The 17,352-nt window shown below is 43.4% G+C and overlaps 1 protein-coding gene across 2 annotated transcripts; it reads right to left on the bottom strand.

Annotated features, from left to right (window-relative positions):
- Positions 1 to 4,195: 4,195 nt before the first annotated feature.
- MGST1 (microsomal glutathione S-transferase 1) lies at positions 4,196 to 17,152 on the bottom strand. 2 transcript variants are annotated; one of them, XM_048827721.2, is made up of 4 exons: positions 17,025 to 17,152; positions 9,029 to 9,176; positions 7,748 to 7,842; positions 4,196 to 4,579 (listed from the first exon to the last, which is right to left on the bottom strand). In XM_048827721.2, exons 2-4 carry the CDS (start codon positions 9,152 to 9,154, stop codon positions 4,333 to 4,335), a joined length of 468 nt encoding a protein of 155 aa, XP_048683678.1. In that variant the 5' UTR covers positions 9,155 to 9,176; positions 17,025 to 17,152; the 3' UTR covers positions 4,196 to 4,332. The 2 variants fall into 2 exon arrangements, with proteins under 2 accessions (XP_048683678.1, XP_048683687.1); XM_048827730.2 differs by lacking the exon at positions 17,025 to 17,152 and adding an exon at positions 16,120 to 16,271.
- Positions 17,153 to 17,352: the final 200 nt, after the last annotated feature.

Genomic DNA, 17,352 nt, shown 5'->3' on the forward strand with positions numbered 1-17,352 from the left:
CCGGTCTGCTCTTAAAGCAGAAGTGTATTATTTCTGCAAGTATGTGGAAAGTTCCTCAATAATCTGTTAGGCTGGTTTTCATGTTTCCAACAGAGAGTGGGGAGGGAGGGACGCATGGTAAGAGAAATGTGTCCCTTTAAAATGTTACAGCGTTTTTCTTGCGCTCAAACCTGGCACAGCCTGAAAGAGAACTAGTGCCTTTGTCTCCTTGAAAGAATGGTGGAGTCTCCATCTCTGCTGTCTTCAAACGAAGACCAACAGTCTTTCTGGAACATATGCTTTAGTCAAACATAAGTTATTGGGCTTATTACAGGGGTAAGCATGTGAAATTCTATGGCCTATGTTACATGCACAACAGGTCAAATTAGATGATCTAATGGCCCCTTCTGGCCTTAAAATCTATTAAGTTTGGAAGCAACTAACAAAGTTTTGGACATCTGCCCTCCAATGAGACTACTATATCTACCCTGCACACTCCTTACGGTATCATATAGAGCATCATAGAATATCAGTGTTGGAAGGGACCTCAGGAGGTCATCTAGTCCAACCCCCTGCTCAAAGCAGGACCGATCCCCGATTAAATCATCCCAGCCAGGGCTTTGTCCAGCCTGACCTTAAAAACTTCTAAGGAAGGAGATTCCACCACCTCCCGAGAGTACATAGACTGCAAGGCCCCCTTGCACAGGTACAAATAGCAGTGTAGACCATGAGACTTTTAGGTGAGTAAAGGCATCCTTGAATCCTTAAGTGCTCTACCACCCAAGTGGTGCCCCCTTCACCCATCTACACTAGCAATGGAGCGTCCTGCTATCACTACCACAGTGAAAGGCTCTGGCAGCTCCCTGTTGCAGAAGCCTTTCCCCACCTCAGGGACCTGCCAGAGTTTCTCCCTGCCAGAGCCTTTCACTGCATCATGTAGCTACACACTGCAGTGTGGGAGCAGCCTGCTTTTCACTGCAGCATGTAGCTATGTGTACACCACATGCTGCTGCCAGTGCAGTGTAGACATAGTCTTGGGTGCTTACGGGCATATCTACACTACAAACTTTTGCCAATGCAAGTTACGTCAGCATAAAGCTGACAATTAGTGTATCGCTTGTGCGAGTGCATACTTGGCTCATTGCATCGGAGCTGTGGTTACTCACCAGGAATGCTTGTGTCAATGCACAGTGCAGAGCACCTTGGGTAGGTGTCCCAGTGTGTAAATTGCCACCGACCAGCACACTGTCTTTTGGGAAGTTTTGGCAATGCATAGTGGGGCAGAAATGAGTTTCATAGGGGGTGATTGGGACTGTGGGATCAAATTCCCATCATGCAACGTTCTCCACCCCATAATGCCATTTCTATCCCATAATTTTCATATCTATTTTGAAAATCTCATGAACCCACAATGGACTTGTCAGTGTCCAGCATCTCTGACAGAAGCATGGAGCCTGCACAGCTCTACAGTGTTGTCATGAGCACTGAAAGCACAGGTCACATGATCTTCCCATGTTTGCAGAACTGCAAGAAGACATGTGGGGAACATGACCATTTCCAGGAAGTCAGATTGCTGTGGGACATAGCAAGAACCAATTCAAGATTGTTAGTGGCATTTTGTTCAATATCTTCATAAATGATCTGGAGGATGGTGTGGATTGCACTCTCAGCAAATTTGCGGATGATACTAAACTGGGAGGAGTGGTAGATACGCTGGAGGGGAGGGATAGGATACAGAAGGACCTAGACAAATTGGAGGATTGGGCCAAAAGAAATCTGATGAGGTTCAATAAGGATAAGTGCAGAGTCCTGCACTTAGGACGGAAGAACCCAATGCACAGCTACAGACTAGGGACCGAATGGCTAGGCAGCAGTTCTGCGGAAAAGGACCTAGGGGTGACAGTGGACGAGAAGCTGGATATGAGTCAGCAGTGTGCCCTTGTTGCCAAGAAGGCCAATGGCATTTTGGGATGTATAAGTAGGGGCATAGCGAGCAGATCGAGGGACGTGATCGTTCCCCTCTATTCGACATTGGTGAGGCCTCATCTGGAGTACTGTGTCCAGTTTTGGGCCCCACACTTCAAGAAGGATGTGGATAAATTGGAGAGAGTCCAGCGAAGGGCAACAAAAATGATTAGGGGTCTGGAACACATGACTTATGAGGAGAGGCTGAGGGAGCTGGGATTGTTTAGCCTGCAGAAGAGAAGAATGAGGGGGGATTTGATAACTGCTTTCAACTACCTGAAAGGGGGTTCCAAAGAGGATGGCTCTAGACTGTTCTCAATGGTAGCAGATGACAGAACGAGGAGTAATGGTCTCAAGTTGCAGTGGGGGAGGTTTAGATTGGATATTAGGAAAAACTTTTTCACTAAGAGGGTGGTGAAACACTGGAATGCGTTACCTAGGGAGGTGGTAGAATCTCCTTCCTTAGAGGTTTTTAAGGTCAGGCTTGACATGGCTGGGATGATTTAACTGGGAATTGGTCCTGCTTCAAGCAGGGGGTTGGACTAGATGACCTTCTGGGGTCCCTTCCAACCCTGATATTCTATGATTCTATGATTCATGGAGCAGCTGTATAAATGGTGGGTCATTTTCATGCAAGTGTGCAGGGCCATTAACCGGCTCCTGCTACACAGGACTGCTGCAGAGGAAGGCGAAAAACCCCCAGGGCCTCTGCCAATCTGCCCTGGGGGAAAATTCTTTCCCGACCCCAAATATGGCCATCAGCTAAACCCTGAGCATGTGGGCAAGACTCACCAGCCAGATACCCAGGAAAGAATTCTCTGTAGTAACTCAGATCCCACCCCATCAATAGCCTGGAAGGTGTAGGATCGATACACTGCAGCAAGGAACACTCCAATTCAGAAGCAATGCTGCAGCTCTGTCACTTTGCAACTAAAAGAACACAAGATAGGGCGGGGACATTGGAAAATGTCAATTGGCTGCAAGAGTCACTCCTGCCTGCCAGGCTATTGATTTTCTTGAGCATTGATAATTAACATGCCTCACAGCACTGCAACCTCACTCATGCAGAAGGGAGGGAAAATAGCAGTCTCTGGAAAGGGGAAGCAGAGAGAGTTCTCAGGACACTGCCTGGACTGCCTTTCAGCATGGCTCTGCTCTAGTGGGAGAGAGACCACATTTTGGGGTAAAGCCGCAGCAAGATTAACTAATGTAACTATTAAAGAGGCAGTTATATAGTAGACATTGGCTTCATTCATGCTCATTCTTGGTAATGACCTATGCACCACACACTGTAGGTTAAAGAAAGTAGCCATTTCTTCAAACACATCTGAATGTGAACCCAGTGATCTTATTTGAGTAAGACCTACAGAAACAGAAGTGAAAGATTCAAGCACTGCTTTGGTATTGTATGAAACATTTGTGACATTCACACATTCAGATTATCATCATCAGCAAGTTTAAGCTTTACTCTGCACTTTCAGAGCAAGATCTTCCATTATTGATCTATTTTTGAAACACATCACAACATATGCATTCAATAGAGAGCCACCTATGTATTGTCTGGGAATACACATAAGCAAAAATCTAGCTCCTTCTCTTATGTGGATCTTTCCCATTGTGAAGACAGAGCCTCCTCAAAAGGGCTGCTACACAGCCATAAATCTGGAGTAACTCCAAAAAGTTAATTCAAATTTTCACCTGTGTAACAAAACAGGACCTCGCCCAGAAAAAAACATATATACACAATATATTAAATATGCTATTAGCCTGAGAAAATTGATCTGCTGGAGTTTCATTTTTCAATCCCATAGTGGATTACACCAATACCAATTTCATCAAAAATTCTTTACAAGGCCTGGCATTACTTGCTATATCTTATTATTAAGGTAAACATTCCTCAAAGAACTGTGTGATTTGAATCTCTCTCTGATTCATTGTGACATCCTATTTGCTGGCTGCAGTTAGAGGAGTCAAAATAAAAACAAAAATTCAAAACACACTTTTTTTTCCTTGTCTTTATTGATTTAGGCTTCGGAGATATAGCCCAAAAGAATGCATCTGTAGAAAATCACCACACATGTTATCGATACAGCACTGTCATATTTTCAGAATCTTAAGCCTTCAACAAATCACAGAGAGAACATTCAAACTAATGTTTTTTGGCAAAGCAGACTGAATAGAGAAGACATGAGGAGGGAAATTTTTTTGCTTTGAAGAGAAACATTTCAAACAGGAATGAAGAGCCTCTTTGTTAAAAATGCAGCCTTAGCCACCATGTAAAAATTGTTACAAAAATTAGACAGTTCGTTTAAGATAGCCATGTTTAATCTAATGCACTGTTAGAAACTCCATGTGGAATGTCGAGGGGGTGATGAGGCTGTGTTCTAGTTACAGGTACAATCCAGTTGTCAGCAGCCTGTATGCCATTGAGATAGTAACTGCATACCCAGCTGCCCAAGACAAGCCTCTGCAAGGCTGGGGGAGAGGTGTCAAATACGCGATAGTGTGAAAGATTCTAGCCCCAACGAAGATCCTGAAGTGCAGCAAAGCTGTGGACAGAGCAGGGCCACTCAGGGCATAGAGCAGACCAATGCCAATAAATGGGACAATGTTTTCTAGGTCGTTCAGGTGGCCTCTGGGGAAAGAAAGTTGTTGTACAGTGTTACACTTTGCAGAATAAAGCACTGGTTTAAAAAAGACTTAGAAAGTTTTACTGCATCTTCAAAGCAGGGTTAACAATTAAGGACCACACTAACACACATTTATCTTTATGTACATGCATAGTCTCAGCAAAGTTAATATGAAAAACATATTTTCTACCGTTACATGTCCCTCAATTCCCTTCCCTTCCCCCTTGGCTTTTATTTTGTATTTTAAATTTTATACCTGTCTGGAGTGCATTGGAGGTACAATTGAACTGAAAAGCAGTCCAAAATATTAAAGCTGTATTGGATAGTCGGTCTAACGATTTCTTTAGAAAGTACTTTAATAGCCATCTTGCAGAACATTCTTTTTTGAGCACTCTGACCTAATGAGCGTCCTGTTTGTTCCTCTTCTTCAATGCTAGGCCACACCATTTTCAGCTATTGTTATTTTGATGCCATAAATCAAACTATTTGAAATGGGCCCCAACCAAAACCCCAGATCTGAAAATGCTCTTCTACACCTGCCCTTAGAACTCTTCCTCTCATTCCACAACTATGGGAAAATTTAATTCAAACAAGAGCCTTGCTGTTTGGCACGACCACTGATAATTTTAGGGTTCCCTGCCCGCCAGTAACAGATTAGGAACTGTCTGCATTGATTTTTATCCTAAAAGCAGAAACAGACTCAAAATATGCATTAAACATAGAAATGTCATTAGGCCTCTTCTTATACTAATAAATCCAACTAAAGCTAAATCACTCTTACAGTATGCTTCATTCTTCAGTTGTCATGCAGTTTGCAAAAGAAAAAACCCATAATAACTGTCTGCCGAGAGCATATGAAGTTAACCACGGTTGTAAAAAGAACGTGTGTTGCAATGTTAATTGAGTAAGTTGACCTGGCGTGAGTTAACTGTTCTGTGGAAGCACCAACACTGGAATCAATGGCCAGGGACATAACCAGGGTGGGGCAAACAGGGTGGAAAGCCATGGGGGTAGAAAAATAATGGGGGGTTGGGGGAGAACAGTAGGGGGCATAAATATGCTTGCTCACCCCGGGTGCTAAAATGCCTAGTTATGGCTCTGTCTATAGCTTCGGGGGAGGGGGGCTTAGGACAGAATTTTAACACTGATTTGTGTGTGTAATTCTAATAGGTTGTTTGTTGTTGTTTTTTTAAAATAACAGTGTATCCTACATGGACAATTTACTATGGTAGTAAAGTTAATATTCTACTTTCACATGGCCCTTTTCATCTTTTTGAAGCTATACACGTACAGGAATGACTTCTCACTGAAATGCAGCCACTTTTGTGACCATCATCCAAGTGCACACCTAGCAAACAACTCTACGTACAACAGAGGGGGAGAGGGGGAACTTTTGGCCAGTGTCCTCAGGGAAAATCCCCAGGCTTATAAATAATTGCCCTGGACTCTTTAGTGGCCACTCAGAACAGACTTCAGGGAACTACAGTAGATTCCACTTATTAAAAATCCCTCCATTGCCAGGAAAAAATTGCTACCATCCAGCAGGTGCTAATAAGCAGTCTGCCAGTTTGCAAGGCTGCAGCTAGAGAAGGTAGTGCTGGGACATGCCTTTCCTGGCTGCAGCCCTACAGTGGTAAGAAGGAAGGCTGCAGCCCAGATGCCAGGGCTTTCTACATGGAGCAGGGGCGATGGGGCCACACCGTACTTCTCCCTGTGCTCTCTAGGCATCAGGGCTCAGCAAGTCCCAGCACTTCCTTCCCTGCATACAGTTCCCCAGGAGCTGGGACAGCTGAGCACTGGCCACCAGTTTGCAGGGCTGAAGCAAGGGAAGTCGTCCCAGCACTTCCTTTCTTGGCTGTTGCCTCACAAACCTTCCCTCAGCTGGGGGCTTTCTTCCCAAAAGAGTTGGTAGTAAACCGGTGCCAATATCCAAATCCCATTCACAGCGATGTTAACGGGATGGGATTGGTTCCCAGCAATATGTTGCCATTAACTGGAAATTGCTAATATCAGGATAAGTGGAATCCTCTCTACATAAATCTACCTTTGCAAGGATGCATTTGATTCCTAGCGATGGTTCCAACGAGTCTTGTTGCTTATGTTAAAAGAGTCTTCCCCATCACTGACATTTGGTAGCTTGCTCCCCAGCAGTGGGAATAAAGACATAACTTCATATTAAAGCCATTAGGAGAAGGAGTTGTGGGCCATGTTTATTAGCTATTTTTATATTGATAAAATCCCTTTTGCTTTATTATTATTATTTTTTTACTATACCACATAAGCCACTAGTCTTCATGAAAGCCGAATGAAATTAAAAATTTTCTTTTTTTGGGGGGGACGACAGCAGGGGATTAGCAATGGTTTGTCAAAAAGTATCTGTAAGTAATATTTTTGTGAGAGTATCGAGGAATGTCACCGCAAACTAAATAAAAGCAAAAAAAGTTTCAAAGCAATATTCAGCCCCTAGAGAAAGACTCAGGGCAGAATGGAAATGCTCTTAAATTCTAATACATTGCTAAGTGACACATTACCATTTTTTTTTTTAAACAGAGTATAGGACCACAAGACTGATCCATCTTCCTGTATAACTAGTGCAAGGGTAGGTAACCTATGGATTCCATTACGCAAAGAAAGAAGAGTCCTCAACTCCCACTCAGTACAACACCTTGCCGGGCGGGGCCCTGTGATACGATCTTGAATTCCATGATTTTAATAGGTAATACACCTATTCCTCTTCCCCACAATTTCCTTTGCTTTATAGCAAGAGTTGAAAAGGAAAGGTCAGAAATCACAGCTGTTCCTGTGTAAGTTGCACAAGAAGCATATTTATACTTACTATAACCCACTAAAGTTCAGTCCAGTTTTTAAGCGTGGTTTACAATCCCACCCCCCAATTCATACACACATCGGATATTGTTCAGGATCAGGCTTTCATCCACAATCAGGGCCCTTGCCCACCCAGGTAGTTAATTTTATATATTTATTCACATATTATTTAATACATCTGCTGATCCGATTATGTTCTTTTTAGACACTTGTTCCATTAGATTACCACATAAAAAAACCAAAACGAAATATATATGGGACCTAGAGAGAATGGCCTGTAAATAATTCTATAAAATAGCTTTATTCTGCTATCCAAGAATCATTCTGATAGACTTCTGTGGTATTACCTGCGCACACGTTCAACGTCTGGGTCAGTCCGCAGGAACTTCTTAGCATTCTCACCTTTGCCAAACGTTGCTGTATCTTCTGGGTTACTAAAGGCCTGTTCAAACAAACACACACCCCAACCAAATGCATTAGAAAAAAATGCAGCTCCTCTTGCTAAGACATAAAACCTTCCTGCAGCTTGGGTTAAGTGTTCTCTTAAAGAACGTCCCTAACATCCCAGTAATCCTAACTGACGTTACATACATGCACCAAAGCCTTTTAAAATGCCAAACCTGAAAATCAGGCCTAGTCTACATAACAGCTTTTGTACTAGTATAACTACGTGAGGGAGGGGGTAGGGTTTTTTTTCCCCTATGTAGTTATAATGCTACATGCCCTAGTGTGGAAGCAGATATACTGGTAAAAATGGTGCCTTATACCAGTACAGCTTATTCCCATTTGGGAATAGTCATATTGGTATAAAGGAGCTGTATATCTGTGTCCACACGAGTAGAGCTGTACTGCTCTAACTATACCAGTACAGTATAGCTTAAAGTGATACAATTTGTGTGTGTGGATGAGGCTGCAGTTACAGTGAGGGCTGGAGGAGAGCAGAAGCTGACGGAAGTCCAACCTTGCCAAGACAGAAGTGATGTGACTGGTCTGGGAAGCCATCTAGAAGAGATGGTAGGTATAATTGCTGCCAGCTTGCTTGCATTCTTCCCTCGGATTCCCATGTGGCAGCAGTAGCCAGGTGGGCTTTTCCCCTCCCATCGGCCTTTAACTCGTTAGGAGGCTGTTACCTCTCCTCTCAGGTAATTATATAGTCCTTTGTTACTTCCAGACTGAATACTGCAAAACACACAGCTTGGAAAGAGGTGTATTTCCTCCCCACCCTCCCACCCCCAATTATTCTTTGGTTAGCTTGACACAAAAATCACAAAACATCTGCTTTATAAGGTGCGTGCTCAAGAGACAGCGTGTTCTGGGCAACGAGAGAGAATCCACCAGTGAGAAAGGATTTCTATACAGAAGAATGGAATAGTTTCAGGAGCAGAGAGATACAGTAACTCAAATGTGTCTGTAAAAGAGACTGCCTTGTAATTACAGTGGTAGGCATTTTCCATTAGTGACATTAACTGAAGCACCATCAGACTAAGGAAAGTAACTGAATATTATTATTAGAATAATAATTAAAAAATCAGTTTTTAAAGCAGAAAAGGGAAGAGATACTTTTGATACTTTTGTATTTTTATGTGAATCTCAACCGGTTCTGCCACATTACATCCCTGTTTTTTTACCTTTCTTGTCATTCTGAAGTATGCTGTTATAACACTCATTAGCATCATTTTTAAAAGGACAATGGTTGTATAGGTAGCATAAGCCAGGAACACCTCGCTGTCAATTAGCTGGGAAAGTTCAGCCATTTCTGCGTATCTCACTGAAGACCTACAAGAAAAAATTTAGGCCAAGAGTGTAACAAATAGAAGTATGATGATACATTCACTAGAACAGCTTTCCCTAGCAGCGCTGTAGCGATGCCATAATTAAGGCTGAAACTTAATACCTCTACACCAAATCCCTCTATCTTCACTAGGCTGTAACTCTAAAGTCCTCTTGGTGCCCTACAGTTCTCCTTTTCAAGGAATTGTTCATTGAGGCATGAAAATATACAGCCAAAACATTTAACAACCAACCACACAAGTAAAAACAGTTTCATTACAGAACGTAATACACCTTCAGTCATCAGCACTATAAACACAGTCAAGACTTTCCCCTGGACATGAAGTTAGACTGACATCTTCAATGTCTTTTCCCTAACAAGTTCGGAGGGTATGATGAGACAGTCCTAAGTTTATCTTTCCACTTAAGATCATAAAATGGACTTTTATTACTAGCCGGATAATTAAAGTTGCATGCACTTGAGCGTGCTCAGGATATAGATATGGGTTATCAAAAGTCTCCACCAGACCATCATTGGAAGAAAAGACAGGAGAAGAAATGTATCTAATCAGTCTTGTTTTCATCAAGAACACACCGTAGAGACTTAGGTCTACTTGGATCAGAGGCCCCGAAGAACACTCCTATGAGCTGTAAGAAGTTGTGTTGGGGTGGTTCTTGAGTCAGAACAAAACAGATACGCCAACATAGCATTACAGGGCACTGTAGTGGCAGATAGGGACTAAGGCACTCTCTTACAGAAGTTATACAGTATTAAGTTCTAACAACTTCTTGTCAGAGATTCCATGCTATTTTGTGTGTTTAGATTTTAAGAGTATGAGTGGTAAACCAAGTGTCCCAGGCAAAAATCAGAACTATATCAAAGCTATTTCATATTTTCTGGTGGAATATTTGAAACTTTAGCCACTTTTTCTGTTTTGTCCACAAAGAGGATGATTGAATTTATTTGTTATTCAAGATTATTCACCAAACAATTTCTGGAAATAAATCAAAATACGTTGGATAGCTATGGCTGGTTACATGGTACTGTCTATTGCCTGACTGGGTGAGTGTAACTTTTATTGCATGATCTTTCTGGAACAAGTTCTTATATTCGTAAGTTCAAAATATGCTTCCCAAAAACACTCATTTACAACTTGTTTTTCCCATAAATATCCACAGGATCATAAGAATGGCCGTACAGGGTCAGACCAATGGTCTATATAACCCAGTGAGGGGTGCCAGATGCTTAAAAGAACAGGGCAATTATCGAGTGACCCATTCCCCTGTTGTCCACTCCCAGGTTTTGGCAGTCAGATGTTTAGGGATACTCAGAGCACAGGGTTGCATCCCTGACCATCTCGGCCAATAGCCATTGATGGACCTATCCTCCATGAACTTATCTCATTCTTTTTTTGAGCCCAGTTACACTTTTGGCCTTCACAACATCCCTGGCAATGAATTCCACAGGCTGACTATGCACTGTGTGAAGCAGTACTTTCTTATGTTGGTTTGAATCTGCTGTCTACAAACTTCATTGGGTTCTTGTGTTCTGTGAAGGGGTAAACAACACTTTCCTATTCACTTTCTCCACACCATTCATGACTGTATAGACCTCTATCATAGCCCACCTCTTTTCTAAGATGAACAGTCCGAATCTTTTTAATCTCTTCCTCTTATGTTTCATACCGTAATCATTCTTGTTGGCCTTCTCTGTACCTTTTCCAACTCTAATATATCTTTTTTGAGACGGGGCAACCAGACTGCATGCAGTATTCAAGGTGTGGGTGTATCATAGCTATATATACACAATGCAATATCATCATATTATCCGTTTTATTATTTATCCCTTTCCGAACTGTTCTTAACATTCTGTTTACAGCATTGTTGTAGCTATGTAAGTATCTTATTGGACCAATTACTATTGGTGAAAGAGACAAGCTTTGCAGCTACAGAGAGCTCTTTTTCAGGTCTGGGCATTCTGTAGCTTTGCTGACTGGTGCTGCACATTGAGCAGATATTTTAAGTAAACTTGCTTGCTAGTACAGTCATTACATTACAAAAAGCAAAAGTAAAAAAAAGAGTGTGAACACCAGAAGACAAGACCTAAAGGAAGACAAAGAGGGGACATAACAGTCTTCAAATATGTGAAAGGTCATTACAAAGAGGACAGTGATCAATCATTCTCCATGTCCACTGAAGGCAGAACAAGAAGTAATTAGCATAGTTTGCAGCAAGGAAATGTAGGTTAAATACCAGGAAAAACTATAAGGTTAGTGAAGTACTAGAACAGATTAGCTGAGGGAGGTTGTGAAATCCCCATAACTGGAGATTTTAAAGAACAGGTTAGACAGACACTTGTCCGGGATGGTCTAAGTATATTTAATCCTGCCTCAGATGGGTGGGATGGACTAGATACCTCTTGAGATTCCTTCCAGCCCTGCATTTTTGTGATTCTATTTATTTAAAAATTAAAAAAAAGCAGAACTAAACCACTCCCTCCACCCCAAAAAAGAGAACTTCAGTCTTTGGTATAAGAAGCAGGGTGCTAATCCATTCCTCCCCACTCTGCTTTGTTGGTGACCTTTAAGTGTGAGCAGGGAAGGCATGGGTAACTGCCAATACACTCTTAAAATACTTATACATACAAATTAACATTTATACTAAAAACAAAAAGAAAAGGAGTACTTGTGGCACCTTAGAGACTAACAAAGTATTTGTGCTTTTAGTGAGTCATTGTCTTGTGTGTTTGTCTGTCTGTCTCTCACTCACACACACACACACTCACTCTCCCTTCCCCTCCCCACATATAAACTGCTTGTACCCTGTAAAGAACAGAAGCATTCGATTTGGTATTTTTTGTTTTTCTAAATTGTTTAGGAATCGGAACCGGATACAGGGCACATGATGGTAGCCAGAAATAGGTCTCTTCTGGGTTGAAGAATTATTTTATTTTTACTTAAAAGTATCAGCAACATACTATATGTATTAGTATGATCTTTATATAATAGACATGAGTATCTTATTTTTTGCAATAAAGCTATTCACATATTTGAGTGGATTATCAGTATTTGAAGGTAACTGCTTCATTTCCATCTACTCAGGGACACACTGACCCTGCTTTGTAATCAAAACAAAACTTGCCTAAGTATTTTATCCCTTTAGAAAGAATTAAGAACAGGTTTTACCACCGTTTGCAGGAAAAGAATACACTAAAAAAAAAAAAAAAAAAAAAGTTGGTTAATGAGAAAAGAATAGATTCATAGATACCAAGGTCAGAAGGGACCATTATGATCATCTAGTCTGACCTCCTGCACAACGCAGGCCACAGAATTTCACCCACCACTCCTGCGAAAAACCTCTCACCTATGTCTGAGCTACTGAAGTCCTCAAATCGTGGTTTAAAGACTTCAAGGAGCAGAGAATCCTCCAGCAAGTGACCCGTGCCCCATGCTACAGAAGAAGGCGAAAAACCTCCAGGGCCTCTTCCAATCTGCCCTGGAGGAAAATTCCTTCCCAACCCCAAATATGGCGATCAGCTAAACCCTGAGCATATGGGCAAGATTCATAGGCAACTGTTAATTCTTTTCCCAAGGCTTTTTAAAGGAGTTCCAAGGAGATTGCTCTCAACTGCATAATGCTCTGGCGAGGATGGAACATTATGTCAGAACTATAAATTACATAAAATAATCAAGATTAACTAAAACATTTGTATTGCGCTACTGCCTAGGCTCCTTGGATGAGGTGGAGGCCCCATTGTGCTAAACACTGTACAAGTATTCTGCAAAAGACCGTCCCTCCCCCAAAGAATAATCTGAAGAGTTATTTTGCTTAAGGTTTTCTGTTCATAAATCACAAGAGAAAAGTCAGGTGGCTTATAATATCAGGAGGATCCTTGATGGACCTATAGCCCCTAACCAAAAACAAAAACAAACAACAACAAAAAAACCCACCACCAACAAAAATCTACATTAAGGCCACTATTATTTGGGTTGCAAAATCATGCACTTGAAAGTTAGTAAAGGTTAAATTTGTGGTTGCCCATGCAGCCATAATTCTGACCCCTCATGCAAACAACCTATGCATTGAAGGAGGCAGGGGTCCTGTAGGAAAAATAGTATGTGATAATGTAATTAAAGACTTTATCAGAATACACACACACCAGGGGGTCAAAGTAAGATTGCAGGGGCAACTGTAAATCTGGCATTTCCTAACTTTCAATTATTATTTTTTAGCACAGCTCTTTTGTAGGTGATTTCGCAGCGTCGGTCTTTATTTTTTACAAAAGAGAGAAAAAGTTCTATTATACATAACCATCTTGGCCTGAACCTTCAGCATTGCAGCATAGACTGCTTCTACTTGAACTACAGAACTGCATTAGCTAGAAGCAGAAGTCTATTATCATCCCCAGTTTTGTGGGACATGAGCAGCTGTGTCCACAGTTGGTGGATGGGGGGACCCAGATCAGGCAGTGTCTGTCCATTGTCCCACACATTCATTAGGTGGTGGTAGGGCCTCTACTCCATACGGTGCTCCCAGAGTGGGGCCCAGATCACTGGGGCCAAATGCTAGGTCTGGAGGTGAAGGAGCCGAACCCACTCCAGCACCCTTTCCCCAACACACCACTATAACAGCTCTCAGATGTGCCCAGTACAATGTGGCATGCTCGCAACAGTCTCTCAAGAAAACGTTAGTGAGAGAAAGGAAATAGTGATTCTTTAACCATTTGTCTCTCAGCAAAGATTAACAGAATTTCATGGGACTGTAAAAAAGAGAAAAATGAAAAAGGGCACTTCTGCAGCCTGCTGAATACCCAAGGCCTGTTGCAAACAACAGAGGTATGACAGTTTCTCAAAGAAAGGGTCATAATAGTCCTAAATATAGGAGTCACAACCAGTGCTCACTATAACACTGTATTCACCTATTTTCCCTATTTGTGAAAACTGATCTCAGAAGCTCCAAGTGTCTATTAAGTGTCTATTCATGGGGCTGTTGGGAAGGATGGAAGGAAAGGTGAATTCTTATGCATCAAAATCCTAGTGAAGACAAGGCAGTTTGCAATTTTCACATGTGTTATTAGATCCAGGAAAACACTATGGAGGAGCTTAGGGTTTACCTTGACCTGCTAACTTATGGTAAAACTCCAACTGTCTTGTCTTTACTAGGATTTTAACACCTTTTTTCCTTACTGTGGACATAACCTTAGGGTACGTCTACACTGTGATAGAAGACTCACAGCACGGCCGTCGCCAGCTCATGTCAGCTGACTCAGGCTCACAGGGCTTGGGCTGCAGGGTAGACGTTCAGGCTTGGACTGGAGCCTGGGTTCTCAGACCTTCCCCCTTTATGGGATCTCAGAGCCCAGGCTCCAGCCCGAACATCTACCCTGAAGTTTTATAATCCCGCAGCCCGAGCCCAAGTGAGCCAACATGGGCCGCGGCAGGTGTTTTAATCGCAGTGTAGACATACCCTAAGAATTGACTGGATTCCACAAAGCTCTTACATTCCATGTGCCGGTTACTAAGAGTGGGCAAATGAGAAGATCTCAGAGATCTTGTCCACGCTGGGAGCAGAACCATGCTAACTCATGCCAGTCTGTCAACTGAAGAGGGGCAGCATGCTGAGATCCAGGGCTCTCAGCTCCCCACCGGGAACCCAGCTGCCCTCCGCCTCCCCCTCCCCCCCACAGGCTCTTGCCTCCCTGTTCACTGTGCGGAGCAAGGGGCAGCCAGCTCTAGCTGCCTGGCTTTCTTGTCAATTTCAGGGCTTTAGCATGAAGCTGTGACTACACAGACACAGCACTGCAATAATTAAACTGACATAAGCCCTACGCCTCTCGTGGAGGTGGAGTTACTGTGTCGGTGTAACAGGGCACTTACACCGGTGGGAGCAACGCTGTAGTGTGTATACTAACACAGTTAAATCCATGTAAGCTGTGTCACATAGATCAGGCCCAAACTGCACTAGTTTAACTATGTGTGTGCTTTTACAGATCATTTAGTTAAATTAGGGCAAAACCACAGTGTGGACACATTTAAACTGGTTTAAAATTGGCTTATATCAATTGATCTTGACTGAATAAAGAATCAGTTAAAACTAGATTGAGATAAACACATTTAAATTGATTTAAGAGTCTCTGCATGCGGGTTTTATACCTAAATCAATTTTAAAAACATTTTAACATGTAATATCAACATGGCCTCAGCAGCTCAAGAGCAGTGGTTCCCCACCATTTTCCCCTCTTGCACAGATGGATAAAGATCTTGTGGGCCCCCTCAACCCTGCAGTTCCTCATACCACCTATTTTGATTCTCAATCCTTTCTAATTCTCTGAACCCGCAAAAAGGACTTTGCATACCTCACTACAATCACCATCTGAAGTGAGCTGTAGCTCATGAAAACTTATGCTCTGATAAATTTGTTAGTCTCTAAGGTGCCACAAGTCCTCCTTTTCATCTGTCTAAAGAATGCCACAACTCTAGCACAATACTCCTATTCTGACATAGAAAGAAAAGGAGTACTTGTGGCACCTTAGAGACTAACCAATTTATTTGAGCATGAGCTTTCGTGAGCTACAGCTCACTTCATCTGATGAAGTGAGCTGTAGCTCACGAAAGCTCATGCTCAAATAAATTGGTTAGTCTCTAAGGTGCCACAAGTACTCCTTTTCTTTTTGCGAATACAGACTAACACGGCTGTTCCTCTGAAACCTATTCTGACATGTGCCTCTTATCTCCAAACGCCCGGTGCACTTGCCCAGGGCCGTGACTCTGCAATTTCATACTAATGCTCTTTATCAGTCTTTTCCTTGCAACACCCCTGTACACAATGGGCATAAGGACAGGTCAGTTTACTCACATTCATGCTGCCTTGGTTGAACTTTTTTTTTTTTTTTAATATACACAATTCATTCATTTATCGCAAAAAGTATCGAGAAGAATTACTGCCTTACCCTGCATCTTGACACCATTCCAAGCACTGAGTTCTTCCTCAGGTCCAAAGTTCCACATGTAATTACACTAACTTTCAAAGTTCGTTTAATTCATGTGGGGACGGGGCAATGAACCCTCAGGGGAGGGTTTTTTGTTTTTTGTTTTTTTTAAAAAGTCATTTAAATCATTTGGGGCCCTGTTGATTCCAGAGCTGAATATTTGTAAGTAGCTTGCAGACTCCTTAAAAACATTTCGGGTTTACCCACACAACCCTAGGGGTCTGGTTTGTTTTGAAATATACAAACATGAGTCCCAGTCCGGCAAATGCCTAGGGAAGGGAGCAATGTTGCTCATGCATAACAGTCTTATTAAAACGAACGGAGAAACGGGTGGGGAGAGTTCAGTCACAGGAGGAGTCGTGTGTCGTCCCCCCCCCAATCCATCCCCCTTCATTTGCTTGCGAGTGCGTGCACAGGGCAATAAAGCGTTTACTGGCAGTCACCAGAATACCACGATCATCCCCGAGGAAAACAGCAGCCTAGTTTGCAGAGCACTGAGCCAACAGCACAAGGCACTGATCGCTGCTCCCCGGCCCCTTCTCTTACAAGCCTCAGCCAAAAAGGCAGAGCCCCAGCCCCGGCCCCAGCCCCCGGCCCGGCCCCGGCCGCACCCGCTCGGGATCCCCGCGCGGAGCCCGGCCCGACTCCCCGCGCCCGAACACGCCTCTCGCTCGGAGGAAGCTGAACTTCTGCGCCTGGGGCCCAGCTCTGATGCCCAGGCTGAAGTTCGGAGCCATGCGGGGAAGGCCGCTGAGCCCCCGCCCCCCAGCGCACCAAGTGGCAACGGGCAGACCCCCCCCCGCCCGCGCAGCGTCTGCCCGGGGCTCCCCCGGCGCGCCCCGGCCCAGGGGGCGCACTGAACGCACCTGGCTTCCGATCGGCTGGGCAGGCGAAAGGTTCACACGCACCGACCCCCACTGGCTCGGCGCTCCCAGCTGCCGGCCCGCCCACTGGAGCAGCTCGCCCTCCTTCTTGGCACGCCCCTAGCTGAACTCCCCTCCCCGTCGGCCTGGCCCTCCCAGCCTGGCTTGTTCCCTTCACTCCAACCCACTTTTCCTCACCCCCTGGTTACTTTCCTCGGCCCTCTCCCTTCTTTTCTGCCTTGATTCCTCCCTCCTGCCTCCCCCCCCCGCAATCTGATCTGCTCTTTGCCTACTCTCCTGCTATCACCGTCTCTCCTTCCCTTCCACCCAC

The sequence above is a fragment of the Caretta caretta genome, chromosome 1 (assembly GCF_965140235.1).
Source record: "Caretta caretta isolate rCarCar2 chromosome 1, rCarCar1.hap1, whole genome shotgun sequence".
In the NCBI taxonomy this organism is placed as follows: domain Eukaryota; kingdom Metazoa; phylum Chordata; order Testudines; family Cheloniidae; genus Caretta; species Caretta caretta.